The sequence below is a fragment of the Nomascus leucogenys genome, chromosome 22a, assembly GCF_006542625.1.
Source record: "Nomascus leucogenys isolate Asia chromosome 22a, Asia_NLE_v1, whole genome shotgun sequence".
Classification (NCBI taxonomy): Eukaryota; Metazoa; Chordata; class Mammalia; order Primates; family Hylobatidae; genus Nomascus; species Nomascus leucogenys.
Genome location: NC_044402.1, coordinates 14,266,107 through 14,281,369, shown reverse-complemented (window position 1 = coordinate 14,281,369; position 15,263 = coordinate 14,266,107). Strand labels below are relative to the sequence as shown.

Here is a 15,263-nt window from a genome sequence, read left to right as displayed (position 1 = left end):
TTGGTTCAATTATTTTAAAATAAAGGAGAGCACACACATTTAGTGCTCTCACGTCACGCACTATGTGATCCAGGCGCACCCTTCACATTACCAGGATATATTCTCTATTACTTTAAAATCTGGTATATCTCAGATGCTAATGTGTGTGAGTGTTTGTGAACAACGTAACAGCTTGTTCTCTATGGCTAGGCAGTAAAGAAACAGCACCCTTCATATTTTAAGGGACTGTGCTACATTTCTTCATTCTTGACGATTCTGAGAATCTACCCTAAAGTCAATGTTTTCCTAGGTAACTTACTCATAATTCCCCAGATACAAGAATTGATTGACTAAATGATTTAAAAAAGACGACATAGCAAGTTGACTTCAGAATTAAAAAAAAAAAATAAAAAAAAAAAACCTGACATGAACATTTTAAAAGGCAATTTAAATGAACATAAATAATTGCTGTAGGACAAATTGATAAACTGAGACAGGAACCAATTTAGGGGAACAATAAGCCATCTGATATTATGGCTACACTTTTCCCAAACAGCAACAATTAAATCTTAAAAGTGAATAATAAAAACAGTTATAGCTTCCTATGTATAAATACTTACTATTAGTACAAATAATATTTACCTTGCTGGTTATTTTTTGCTCTGTTAACTTCTTACTTACATCATCATTCTGTTGTGCCTCCTGCATGACAAACTCTCGTACCATGGATGGATTATATTCAACCAAGTATGAGAATATATCAGTAGCAGCACTTCGCACCTGTGTATCATCCATGCCCTGCAGACAAAAAACATTTATTTTTCCTGTAATTATAAAAATATGGAACCAATAGCTATGTAAATATCCAAACCTAACAAAACATATAAAAAAACTGCAATGTAAAAGAAAGGTCAAAGAAATTCTTCTGCATATAAAACTCTTACTGTATGGATAAAATTATACTTTCTAAATCATTTATTTCTGTTTTGCTATTTTAACATTTCAGCTAATAAGCTGCAAAGCTGACAAATTATCATTAAATTATGGAAAATTCCTTTAACTGCATTCTTTTAATACTGTGTGAAAACTGTCTAATATTGGAATTTTATAGCTTCTTTAACTTAATGAACTACACAGCTAATATTAAATATTGGCTATAGCAGAATATTTGCATATAGCATTAAAAATATTAATTTTGGGATTAAAAAATGGTAATTAAAAATGAGGAGACACAAAACTTACAAGGATGACTTCTAAAGCTGGTAATATGCCCATGTTTGACAAAGTCTTGAAAAAAGCATCTCTGTTTTGAGGCTGTAGAGTTTGGGAAAACGCACAAAATTCTTTTAAAAAGTTAACCTGAAATTAGAAAAAAGGATAAGTGATATAAAAAGTTTATTTTATTTATTTATTTATTTATTTATTGAGACGGAGTCTTGCTCTTGTCGCCGACGCTGGAGTGCAATGGCACAATCTTGGCTCACTGTAACCTCCACCTCCCGAGTTCAAGTGATTTTCCTGCCTCAGCCTTCTGAGTAGCTAGGATAACAGGTGCCCGCCACCATGCTTGGCTAATTTTTGTACTTTTTAGTAGAGACGGGGTTTCGCCACGTTCACCAGGCTGGTCTCAGACTCCTGACCTCGTGATCCACCCACCTCGGCCTCCCAAAGTGCTGGGATTACAGGCGTGAGCCACCAAGCCCGGCCAGTTGTTTTATTTTTATGCCTTTCATAGTATCTAATTTCTTACCAATTCCTGTCTTTTTTCCTCATCTGTTGCTTCATCTGTTAGTTGTGCAAACAAATCTGTCAGAAATTTTTCATCTTCCTGTGAAACAAAGGACAGATGCAATTATGTTAATGCTAAGATTGTCCTAAAATATAATTTCAGGACGCTTTAATATAAACAGCAATAACTAAAAAAAGGAAAGGTGGTATTGGCATTCTTTTTAACAGAAGGAAAAACCACACTATTAAAGTATAAAATTTTGTCAAGACTCTATTTTCTAAGCCTATATAAAGGCCAGGTAGTAAATATTTTGAGCTTTGTGGCTCATGTGATCTCTACTACGAGTACTCAACCCTGCTCCAGTAGTAGGAAAGTAGTCACAGACAACTGGAAATGAATGGATATGGCTGTATTTCAATAAAATATTACTTACAAAAATAGCAGGACCAACACTTGCTGACCCCTCACTTTCATAGGTTTTATAACCTTAACTTTTAAAAGGTAGGTTCTACAACCTCTCAAATGAGAATGAAAAGACAAAGTTACTTTAGTGTTTTAAAGATACAGAGAATGACTCAATTGTTTAAAAAGCAAAATTTAGAACTTTTTGTTTTACTTCCTCATTTTATAATTGAGACTTGGATTTTAAAATTTACCCAAGCCCAATTAAGGTGGCAGAGCCTTCATCATTGCCCGGTCAATGTTTCTCATCGCTATTTTTTCATCAAGATCTTGGCTTTTGTTTTGTTTTGCTTTTTGAGACAGAGTCTTGCTCCGTCACCCAGGTAGAGCACAGTGGTGCCATCTCGGCTCACTGCAACCTCTGCCTCCCAGGTTTAAGCAATTCTCCTGTCTCAGTCTCCTTAGTAGCTGGGACTACAGGCACACATCACTACGCCCAGCTAATTTTTGTATTTGTAGCAGAGATGGGATTTTGTCATGCTGGCCAGTCTGGTCTTGAACTCCTGGCCTCAAGCAATCCACTGGCCTGGGCCTCCTGAAGTGCTGGGATTACAGACACGAACCACCATGCTCGACCAAGATTTTAATTACATACTACCTCAGCTAGTGGAAGTAGATTCAATACCACTCCAGCCCTAGACATGCCTCACTCTAAATACACATACACATGGATGTGTATACAAGCTCCCACTAGATTACTAGCTCCACATTCACTGTTGTGAGTGCTCCAGAAAAATCTTCTGTGGCACTAAGTTAGTTTGGTTATTCCCACCTTTACTTTTTCTAAAATGAACAAATACGTCATACCTCATTAATATGATCTTGACCATGTTTGTTACCCAAATGGCATCCAATTTCAAGACACATCCCCAATACACTATATTCTACCAAATGGATATCAAATGGTTAAAAAAGACATTCTCTGAACTGCTGCAGTTGGGGGTACAGAAATAGAGAAAATAAGAATATTTATGGTACTACAAAGGAAGCAGTCGATGTTAAGAGGGTGTGATATTTATTTTGTGTGCATGGGGCTATACAAAGTGGGCAGGAACCTGCATTAAACTGTACCTTAATCACTTCTTGCCAAAACATTTGTAAAATGCTACAGCCTTCACAGCAGCACTTTGGATAGAAGTGTCCAGCATCAAGAGAAACAGATGTATTGGCAGCTAGTATTTTATACAGCATATTGCAGGGAAGCAAAGACTTAACAGCTTAAAATTATTCATACTTAATGAATAAAACTGGCATTTTACATGTATGAAGACCAAGAAAACACAGAAGTGACAAATCCCCACATAACAAAAACAGAACCATATGGACCTAAAGAAAAGGATCAGGAGAACTCAGTATTTTAGTTCATACTTTTCCTTTTTTTGCCTATCACTGGCTAATACTTCAGAAATACAAAATTTTCTAAACAGGAACAGACATATGATTAAACATACTGCTTTATATGTAATGTGTGCTACCAAGCAGCTCTTACTACATTTATTGTCTTCCTTTCTGTACTTAACAAATTCAGGTTTCAAATAAATTTTACTTATACACCTGAGGTGAAGTCTTGAAAGATCTTCCAAGTCATATTACACTTATCTGCAGCGGTGCAACCTTGGCTCAACGCAACCTCTGCCTCCCAGGTGCAAATGATTCTGTCTCAGCCTCTGGAGTAACTGGGATTACAGGCATGTGCCTCTGCATCCTGGATTCAAGCAATTCTCCTGCCTCATTCTCCTGAGCAGCTGGGATTACAGGTGTCTGCCACCACGCCTGGCTAATTTTTGTATTTTTAGTAGAGACGAGGTTTTACCATGTTGGTCAGGCTGGTCTCGAACTCCTGACCTCAAGTGATCCACCCACCTCAGTCTCCCAAAGATCTCTTATTCTTACAGTATCATAGGCATCAAAGAATAAAAAACAACGTGTATATGTGTGTGTGTGTGTGTGTGTGTGTCTGTGTGTGTGTGTGTGTACGGGTGCAAATAACAATTCTTTGTTTGTACTACACAAACTTATTTTTTTGTTGTTGAGATAGGGTCTCACTCTGTTGCCCAGGCTTGAGTGTGGTGGCATGATCATTGCTCACTGCAGACTTGAACTCCTGGGCTCAAGCGATTCTCCCAACTCAGCCTCCCACATGGCTGGGATTATAGGCATGCATCACCATACCCGGCTAATTAAAAAAAAAAAAAAAAAAAATCTTTTTTGAGACGGAATTTCACTCCTGTTGCCCAGGCTAGAGTGCAATGGCGCGATCTCAGCTCACTGCAACCTCCGCCTCCCAGATTCAAATGATTCTCCCGCCTCAGCCTCCCGAGTCTGGGATTACAGGCGCCCACCATCACGTCTAGCTAATTGTTGTATTTTTAGTAGAGACGGGGTTTTGCCATGTTGGCCAGGCTGGTCTTGAACTCTTGACCTCAGGTGATCCACCCGCCTTGGCCTCCCAAAGTGCTGGGATTATAGGCGTGAGCTACCGCATCCAGCCCCAGGCTAGTCTTTAACTTCTGGGTTCAATCGATCCTCCTGCCTTGGCTTCCCAAAGTGGTGGGATTACAGGTATAAGCCACTAGGCCCAGCCTATGTAAACTTCTATTTCAGTTAGAATAGACCAATTCACACACTGGGATGACACAGTAAGAGCTTTTCTAACTTTGGGGGTGTTACAAACACAAATTGTTGTCTAGCTCTCAGAAACTTTGACTCTGTTTTGTGCAGAATTCATGATTCTGCACAAAGGGGATTGTGATGCAAACACCCTAAAACACCAGATCAGAGAGATTGGGCATACTATAAGAAAAAAAAATCTACATTTTAATAAGCAATTATCAATAGATACTTAAAAAATTCCCACGAATCTTACATCATATTAAATACTTTGTTTACATGTCTGACCTCAGTTAATTTTCAGACAACTTTACAGGGTAGGCATTAATGTCACTATCCTTCAGATGGGGAAACTGAAGCTTTAAGAAGTTAAGGCTGCCCAACTCACATAGCTACTGAGAGTTATTACAGACGGAGCTGAAACTCAAATTCACATGGGTTTAACTCACCCACAGGCACACCCCTTAGCAAAACGTGGCTTTTGGTAGGGATACATGCAATTATAATTTGTCCCCTCTGCTACATTCCCTGGACCCTGAAACGGGACTTTTACTGTATCATTATCTGGGAATTTTACAAATTCGTTTTAAATTTTATTTTTTTTTGGTAGAGACAGGCCACAGCACCTGGCCCACAATTCTCATTAGAATTTATATTCTGTATTTAGTGACATTTCTCTTGGCTTTGTGCTTCACTCTTTCCTCTTCCAATCTGTTCTATTCGATGCATAATTCATAGAGTAATAACCCCAAAGTTCAGCATTCAACCATTTCATTATTATCCTCCTATAGTTGAGTATGGTGGCTCATAACTGTAATCCCAACACTGCGAGGCTAAGGTGGGAGAATTGCTTGACGCTAGGAGTTTGAGACCAGCCTGGGCAACAAAGTGAGACCCATTCTTTACAAAACAATTTTTAAAAGGTGGGTATGGTGGCATGCATCTGTAGTCTTGGTTAATTGGAAGGCTGAGGTGGGAGGATGGCTCAAGCCCAGAAGTTCAAGGTTGCAATAAGCTATGGCTGTGCCACTGCACTCCAGCCTGGGCAACAGAGCAAGACCCCAACTTTAAAAAAAAAAAAAAAAAAAATCAGGCTGGGCCCAGTGGCTCACACCTGTAATCCCAGCACTTTGGGAGGCCAGGGCAGGCAGATTGCTTGAGCTCAGACGTTTGAGGCCAGCCTGGGCAGTATGACAAACTCCATCTCTATAAAAAATACAAAAATTGGCTGGGGGTGGTGGTGCACACCTGTGGTCCCAGCTACTCAGGAGGCTGAGGTGGGAGGATTGTTTCAGCCAGGGAAGCAGAGGTGGAGGTTGCAGTCACTAAGACTGCATTATTGCCCTACAGCCTGGGTGACAGAGCAAGACCCTGTATCCAAAAAATCATCCCCTCATACCATTTCTTCAAACTACATTTGTCACACTTACCTCTCCTACACCAGATAGAGTAACCTTCTGGTCTCGTAGTATTATTGCATATTATAATCTCTTAAAATATCTCACAGTACTTAACTTTATACATTAACAAAATTAAAACTCAATGTATGTATTTAAAAGGAGCAAATTGTTTTTGCTGCATCTCTTGAAGTATGAAAAAAGGAATGATCTAACTCACCTGCAACATGCCAACAATCTCTACCTTATTGAAAAAGATAAAAGAGTGAAGTGTTGATAACATGTTTTCTTCAAAGACCGAAGGAGTTGGTAGAACCATATCTTGTATATACTGAACTCTGTATGTCTGATGAATTTTTTGTTTCAGCTCAGGATCTGATATGGGAATCACTTCTTTAAACTTGGCTGTTTTTGTTAGAAACTCCCTGTGTTTTCGTGGTTGTGATAAAGCAGGATCATATTCTAAACATCCAATGACGTCCATTATACATTCTTCAGAGAACATAACTTCAAAAAGAGCAGTTCGATTCAAGAGAAAGATGCCTTTGATAATTTCATACAAGTGGTGCAGTCCTTCAATATTTTCCAAATCTTCACACACATGAAAAAGCTCCAGGAGCTTTTTAATATAACCCTCATTTTCTAGTGCCAGTGCAAGTTTTTCACGACGAAGAGGTGAAGGTAAAGATGATGCCACAAGTTCTGCAATTTCTTCAAGGCGACTTAATTCACAAGATGGCAATTCTAAGCCTGGCGATGACATATCATCAAAACGCTCCTCTTCAGATTCATCCACAAGGTCCTGAGTGATGTCCACAGAAGGGTCCTTTCCTTGAACCTATGAAAAAAAATTTAATTGCTGACAAAATATATAACAGCTGACCAGCAAACCTAAATGCTATTCTAAGATGAATACTAGAAATGTTGTAAGAAACCCATAATGATAATTTTCAAGACAAAACTGCCTACTTTTCTACATTACATTTCTCCAAGTAACGTATACTTTCAATTTTAAGGAAGTTAGTCAAAGTTCAAAAACAGAATGAGCTTCCTTATAAAGTATGAGATCTGCTGGCAAGAACAACTTTCTAGGACAGGCTAAACTAAGTGAGACTATTACGAAACAGCCCTCTGCAGACCCACAACATAGAAGCCTGATGCTAAAACAGCCACTAACATCTCATATCCCTGGCCCTCTTTTCCAGCAGACCAAGGCAAGTCTCAGAAACAGTCCTAGGACTGTGCTAAAGGATAGCTGCCACCACCAAACTCTTCACTATTTAACTCTGAGGTGAAGACCAAATAAACACCAAATATCATAATGTTATGATCACAGAAAATATATAATTATAAGCAAAAAGGAAAATATTTAACATCAATTGATTGTAGAAACCAAGGGCCAAAGAGCATGAACAAACTGGCTTTGGACCAAAGTGAGTCACTGATTTGCTATAAATACTGACGGCCCAAAAATAGGATTTAAAAAACACTAGGCAGAATACAAGTGTACCTACATAAAAATGAAGCCACATATAAAGTAAATACAACCTATATGTAGTAGAGTTATCCCCAAAAAAGGTCTGCTGAAGGTTAAGTAACCAAACTACGAAAATATTTTCCTTTCTACACACCCTAACCTGTAGCCTTCATGATCCCTCTAGGAGCCCAAAATCTGTCATAAAATCCAATTTTATGCCACTGGAGGGGCTCTTATTATAAAAAGGTAACTTACATTGACTACATTTTAAAGTAAGGCATTTTTTTTGGTAACAAAAGGTCAAGGATAAACTTTGAAATGAAACAAATTTTGTTATCTTGGCCCTAGAATTCGGGACAGTGACCACTAAAGCAAGTAGAAGGCCAAGTAGAATGGTAAAGGGATGAAAAAAATTAGACCTTATATGAAAAAGCCAAAAAGCTTAAATTGCTTAGCGTAATGAACAGATGCACTGATAGATACTAGAAAAGATGATGACCTGGAATACTTTTCTTGAAATGTGCTGCAAGGTGATATGGTCTTGACCTGAACCAAGTGGACAGCAGCACTGAAAGGAGGCAAGTCACATTCATGGCTTGTACCCGCATGGTCTCACACTGGCTCTGAATTTGTTAATTATGTAAGCTCTCATAGTTTTAAGTTCCTAATACCCAAACTATGATTTTACCACAGAAAAATGTTAGATTTTGATTAGCAAACCAAATGAAAAGAGAGGAGTGCCCTTATTATATTAAGAATGCCATCTTTTTGAGTTGAGCAAATTGGTGAACATGGTTCAAGAAATAGAAAAACATTTAATATCTCAGAGAGCAAAATGTAACGCCTTTCTTGGATCTAGAAAATGATTGAGAAGTTCAGATAGAACCCATAAAAAGAGTGACTGAGAAATGACACCTTGAACATAAACTATGTAAAAGTTGAAAGGGAATATCAGAAAAGAATACTAAAGCAGCTAGTGATAAAATTATTAAGATGATGGAAAACTTTATGACATTAAAGACCAAACAAAGGTAAAGATCAGACAATATTAAAGGAGAGCCAGGCATGACAATGACAGAGTGAGTTCAGGTTTGAGTTACACATTGGCATAAAGGAAGACTGTATCCAGAGTGGAACTGTTTGATTCAGAAAGATGAAAGAGAGGAGAACAAGATTTGTCTGAATAACAGATGCTATTAACATAGCCTGAACTCATTAATGTCACCTCTCTCTCTTTGGGATAACTCTACAAGACAAAATCTAGAGAAATACGCTACAAATATAATTGTTGGACAGAAAGCAAAGAAAAACTAAAAAGATGGTATTCAGATACAAATGTTACTCCTTTCCTGTTTCAGAGAAGGAAAGGGACAGCTTAACAGACAGGTTCATTTATGAAAAGCACGGCTAAGTAGAATATATACTTGAAATAAATTCCATTAAGTTAAGGAAAAACTGCTAAGGACACTATATCTTCTATGAATGCTATGGCTGTCAAACTTTAGGGTGCATCCGAATCACCAAAAGCAGGGGGGCGACAAACTACAGCCAAATTTGGTCTGCCACCTGTTTTTGTAAATGAAAGTTTTACTAGAAGACAGCCCTTCCATTCATTTATGTGCTGTCTATGACTACTTCCGAACTAGAATAGCAGAGTTGACCTAGCTGTGACAGAGACTATATGGCCTGCAAAGCCTTAAATATTTACCATCTTGTTTTTTACAGAGAAAAGTCTGGCCTATAGGGCTTGTGAAAACAGAATTCTTAAGAAAGGATTTTAAAAAACAATTATTGGACCCTACTTGCAGTTTTTGATCCAGTAGGTCTGGGGTCGGTTGGAGGGGTGCTAGTCTCAGAATTTGCATTTCTATCAGTTCCCATGTCATGCTTGTGCTGCTGGTTTGAGGGCCACATTCAAATGAATTAAGGAATCTGGTGAAGATTATTCTCTAGATAAAGTAAACATGGAGATGGAGAAAACTTCTCTAGAAAGAAATGGCCTAAGAAGTGTATAACAAGAGCCAACAGCATTAGCTACTAAAGCACATACAAATGCAAATTCACAAAAGATTGTGATTATGTCACTAGGGAAACTCCAGAATAAATTAAGAACATTCAAGCCTAGAGGCACGGTAAGGCTGAACAGTCAGTCAACAGCCATACTGCTCAAGACAAGTACAAGGGTGGGTTTTCTTTCAAGAGCCACAAGAAGTTATAAACAAAGGGTGATGTAATCAGACTTGCATTTTTAAAAAGATCACCTAATCACTCTAGCTAAAATGTTGATTTAGGAAGATCAGTCAAGACAAAACCAATAAACCAGGCAAGAAATGATGGTGGCTTGGAAAACTACAAAAGTAAAAATGAAGATAAGCCAATGGATCTAGATTTATTATCGAGGGACTGAATGGATAAAAGCGATGATGGAAGGACAAACATGATCCACAAGTTTCTGATTTCAGCAACTGGATGGCACTTAGAAGGTGATGGGATAGATGTGAGAAGATTATGTTTGGTTTTGGAGTACTAAATTTGAGATGCTAGTGAACACAAAAGGAGAAAGTTTCAAAAAGGCAGGTGGATATAAAACACTGGAGTTCAGCAAAGGTATGAGCTAGAGAGTTTAGTGTCAATAAATTATACCTTTAAATCAAATTCAAAGACAGCAGTGAATTTAAAAGATCAATTTGAAATTTATTTAAACTTTTGGGCATTAGTTGAAAGCATGGCAAAAAACAAAACACTTAAAGAAAGCATGTTGATTTATTTAAAAAATTACCTGACATATTTTCTCCCAAATTTCATCACATCCAGCTTTTTCTTGAAAGCTAAGGGCCAAGTCATAATTTTCTGCTTCAGACCACACAATCAGAGTGTCCTTTGGAGACATAAAAGGAGTCTGAATGATTAACATACACTATCACAAACAAAACTGAACAAACAAAAGGAAATAAAACTGTGCTCATTTTTACTTTTTGCAACACTAATACTGGCAATTATCAATGTCTTTCTTTTTCAAAACAATGACTTTTCACACTTCACTTCCCCTAATCTATAAAATAAAAATGTTTCCTTAATGACAACTTAAACCAATATATGAAATATATTCTTTTCATGCACTGCAAAAGATAAAAACAAAACATTATACCAATTATACCTATGCTATCCAAGCATACTGACTTACATCTTATGCTGTCATTAAAATGTCCAAAGAGGAAATCTAAGCATAAAATAGCTAGGGCATGTTAGGACGATAGGGTTAATAAAACTCCTTCTCTCTTCCCTCTATTGTCAGCAGGTGTTTTTCACCAGGGGCTTCTGAGGTCCATGAAGCCCTTGAAATTATTGGCTAAATTTGTAGTACGTGAGCATTTACCTATACATAGGTTTTTGTTGTTTTTTTAAAACTTAGCAAAGTGCTATGGTTTAAGAAGCAGCAAACTCCTAGCACCTACCACCCTTTCATTCCTATTCAGAACTTCTTAGTTTTATTTTTTGTAGAGATGGAGGTCTTGTCACGTTGCCTAGGTTGGTCTTGAACCCCTGGCCTCGGGCCCTCCCGCCTTGGCCTCCCAAAGCACTGAGATTACAGGCATGAGCCACAGTGCTTGGCCATCTAGACAGAACTTTAATGAAAATTTAATGAAAAGTTCAACAGTTTTTATTAAGATGTAATCTCAGCAAGACACTGCACATACAATACTGAGACCATTTTATATTCCTCATGGTACCAAGAGCATATATTCTACAATATGCATGGTATAATAAAAATATTTGGCTGGGCGTGGTGGCTCAAGCCTGTAATCCCAGCACTTTGGGAGGCTGAGGTGGGCGGAGGTCAGGAGTTTGAGGCCAGCCTGGCTAACATGGTGAAACCCCATCTCTACTAAAAACACAAAACTTAGCTGGGCGTGTGCCTGTAATCCCAGCCACTCGGGAGACTGAGGCAGGAGAATTGCTTGAACCCAGGAGGCGGAGGTTGCAGTGAGCTGAGACTGCGCCACTGCACTCCAGCCTGGGCAACAGGAGCAAAACTCTCTCTCTCGAAAAAAAAAAAAAAAAAAAAAAAAAAAAAAAAAAAAAAAAAAAATATATATATATATATATATATATATATATATATATATATATATATTTATAAGGCCTAATATATCCTTTCGGCAGGGTGCAGTGGCTCATGCCTCTAAATCACAGCACTTTGGGAGGCCAAGGCAGGTGGATCACCTGAGGTCAGGAGTTCAAGACCAGCCTGGCCAACATGGTAAAGCCCCGTCTCTACTAAAAATACAAAAAAAATTTTAGCCGGGCATGATGGCAGATGCCTGTAATCCCAGCTACATGGGAAGCTGACGTGGGAGAGTCACTTGAATCCGGGAGGCAGAGGTTGCGGTGAGCCGAGATCGTGCCACTGCACTCCAGTCTGGGTGACAGAGTGAGAGTCTGTCTCAAAAAAAAAAAAAAAAATTAAAAAAAAAAAAATCCTTTCAAATCTTACTGGCAATAAATAAATATACATACTGTTTGATAGCAATCAACCATTTCAAAAAAGGACCCTCTCATTGAGAGCAATCTATAAATCATCTCATACAAGAACTATTGAATGGTTCTAGGGAGAGTTACATTTAATGGCTAACTTCAAAATCTGAAGGGCTATGTCACTGAGTGTTTTTTCAAGCTGGTACAAAGAAAATTTAGAAGAGTAAAGTTAGATGGATTTGAGTATGGTATAAAGAAAAAAATAATTCAATCTGACTAGTAAGTAACCAAAAACGGCCATGCAAAGGCCAACTGGGTATCCATCAGGATGATAATGGTTCCTGTATTGAGAAGGAAAGATGATTAGCTTAAGGTACCTTTAAGGACCTATGATTCTACTGCAGCAGTTTCTAATCTTTCTCACTAGCAAGGACACTTCTGTTTTTTCTTGTTTGTTTGTTTTTTGAGATGGTGTCTCTATCACTTAGGCTGCGGTGTAGTGGCACCATCATGGCTCACTGCAGCCTCTACTTCCCTGGGCTCAGGTGGTCCTTCCACCTCAGCCTCCCACGTAGCTGGAACTACAGGCATGTGCCACCATGCCCAATGTTTGTATTTTTTGAGAGGCGGAGTTATGCCATGTTGCCCAGGCTGGTCTCAAACTCTCGGGCTCTAAAAGTGCTAGAATTACAGGCGTGAGCCACCACTCCCAGCCAAGAACACTTCTTAATGTAACACAAATAGATTCCATGTTTAAAAATGTGTCTAAGCAAGGCACAATGGTGTATCCCTGTAGTCCCAACTAGTTAGGGGGCTGAGGAGGGAGGATTGCTTGAGGCCAGGAGTTGGAAGCGGCAGTGCACTATGATCACACCTGTGAATAATAGCCACTGTACTCCAGCCTGAGCAACATAACAAGACCCCATCGCTAAAAAAAAAAAATTAAAAATTTATCTGCCAAACTGCATATTAACTCTGTTCAGTCATTTATATAGCTGTCAATCATGAGACCAGTAGTCTCACTGGACTAAAGTGCTGCCAGCCAAAAATAAATAAATGAGAATCTGATTTGGTTGTACAGTATTACTAAGTCTGTAATTTTTATTCAGAATTTTGGAAAACACCTCAAACTCCACTTTTTATACTATCTTAAAGGACTTCCAGATATCACAGACACCAGGCAGGCAATCTGATCCAGACTGAGAGCAGTTCAAGCTCAAAACTATTAACATTCTAAGATCAACATGCCAAAAATTAGTAAGGTTTCATTTTTAGTTTACCTTTATAATTCACCAGAACAGAACAAATGGTAGAAGAATTTGCAGTTAATCTATAATTCTGGCAGCCTAAATACTTTACAAGGTTATCCGCTCAGTAAATACTGAGCACTTATTATAAGGCTCCAGGTAAGACAAAATTAAAGTTACGTTATTTTCCCTCAAAATAGCATGGAATGAAAATACTAAGAAATTTAGGAGGTAAAGAGGCCACGGTATAAATTCTAATACCACCATCTATGTGGCAGGTAATGCTTAGAAAGGGAGGTAACCTCTCTGAGCCTCAGTTTCCTCATCATTAGGATGGGAAAGATATATACTGTTACGAAAACTAGTCACAATATAGATACCACTATTTTTTTTTTTTTTTGAGATGGAGTCTCGCTCTGTCGCCCAGGCTGTAGTGCAGTAGCGTAATCTCGGCTCACTGCAAGCTCCGCCTCCCAGGTTCATGCCATTCTCCTGCCTCAACCTCCCGAGTAGCTGGGACTACAGGTGCCCGCCACCACGCCCAGCTTATTTTTTGTATATTTAGTAGAGACGGGGTTTCACCGTGTTAGCCAGAACGGTCTTGATCTCCCGACCTCATGATCTGCCTGCCTCGGCCTCCCAAAGTGCTGGGATTACAGACGTGAGCCACCGCGCCTGGCTGGTACTACTTCTTAGTGATGAAAACAAAGTTGGGAGAAAATAACAATCATCTTGGGGGTGAAGGGAACAACCTGCCCAAATTAGATGGCTCCTAAAATTCTGATAAATACTTACGATTATCAGCCCAATAAAGGCTACTAGGATAAGTGTAAAGCCAATAACACATTCTGCTATAATGTATATTCAGAATCACTTGGAGGCTGATGCTTAAGTCAGGGTATAGCCAGACATATGCTCTTAATTACCCATTTGACAAATCTAGCAAGTTTATAAAATTTTAGAAACTGCTCTTCTGTTTTCCTTGAAGATTCTAAATATTACAGCAACTTTTCTCCAAATTATCTTGCTTGTTTATCACCCAAAAACCTATAGGCTGAGACACATGAATCTGTTCATTCATTCTTAAAACAGTTTCAATCTTTCCTTTTTCTTAAGATGTGCTTTCACTCTTCAGCTGAATACAACTTCAAAACATGAATTTAATGTATTTAAGTACGGAAGATCAAAGCCAAATATTCCAGGCTCTAGATTTTTTCATCAGACTTAAGTTTTCTTAAGAACACTAAATGCAATACAGTATTATATCAGACTATCAAACTATCAAGAAAATATACTGTATGAATGTTTGGTGGACAAATAAATCACGATTAAATATATTTAGGAGTTAACACCAGCATTCCTAACCACTATTTGTGTGATGTCAAACAAGTCACGACCTTTACACATCACCTAATGGGAAAAATAAAAACAATACTGACTTCTTTCTAGTATTTTAAAGATCAATGATGAAGCAAAGCACTTTATGAACAAGCTGGTAATCTTCTTTCTTCTCAATTAACTATTTTGTATCTGCATCTTCCAGGCAATGAGGGAACTGATCTTGACTTCATTGGCTATATAGAGCACTCATCTTGTTTGTCTGTGTGGGTGTACGTGAAGCGCACGCACGTGTGTACTGAATGAATACCATTTAATAACAGCACTAGTTGATACTAAGTGAAAGATTTACTTTCTGATATTTCTTTGCATATTAGAAAGGTTTAAGAAAGTTGTATTTTGAGTACACTGTACTGTGAAGTACAGTTACCTTCAAAACTGTAGTATCATAATAAGACCCTATTCAGGAATCTGTAAAAGAAATCGGATTCATATGACAGATTCCTATCTACACAGTACTGCTGTAGAGGGAGACACTAATGTTCCTT

At 38.2% G+C, this 15,263-nt stretch overlaps 1 protein-coding gene across 3 annotated transcripts in view; it reads right to left on the bottom strand.

Annotated features, from left to right (window-relative positions):
- PPP4R3A (protein phosphatase 4 regulatory subunit 3A) overlaps window positions 1-15,263 on the bottom strand; it is a 53,360-nt gene that overhangs the window by 17,760 nt on the left and 20,337 nt on the right. For 2 of the 3 annotated variants that reach the window (XM_030803042.1, XM_030803041.1), the window contains exons 4-8: window positions 10,434-10,532; window positions 6,398-7,015; window positions 1,730-1,807; window positions 1,222-1,338; window positions 622-777 (exon numbers count right to left, since the gene is read on the bottom strand). In XM_030803042.1, coding sequence (XP_030658902.1) covers window positions 622-777; window positions 1,222-1,338; window positions 1,730-1,807; window positions 6,398-7,015; window positions 10,434-10,532 — 1,068 coding nt within the window. The remainder of the gene's footprint in view (window positions 1-621; window positions 778-1,221; window positions 1,339-1,729; window positions 1,808-6,397; window positions 7,016-10,433; window positions 10,533-15,263) is intronic. The other variant, XM_012498222.2, reaches the window with a different exon arrangement.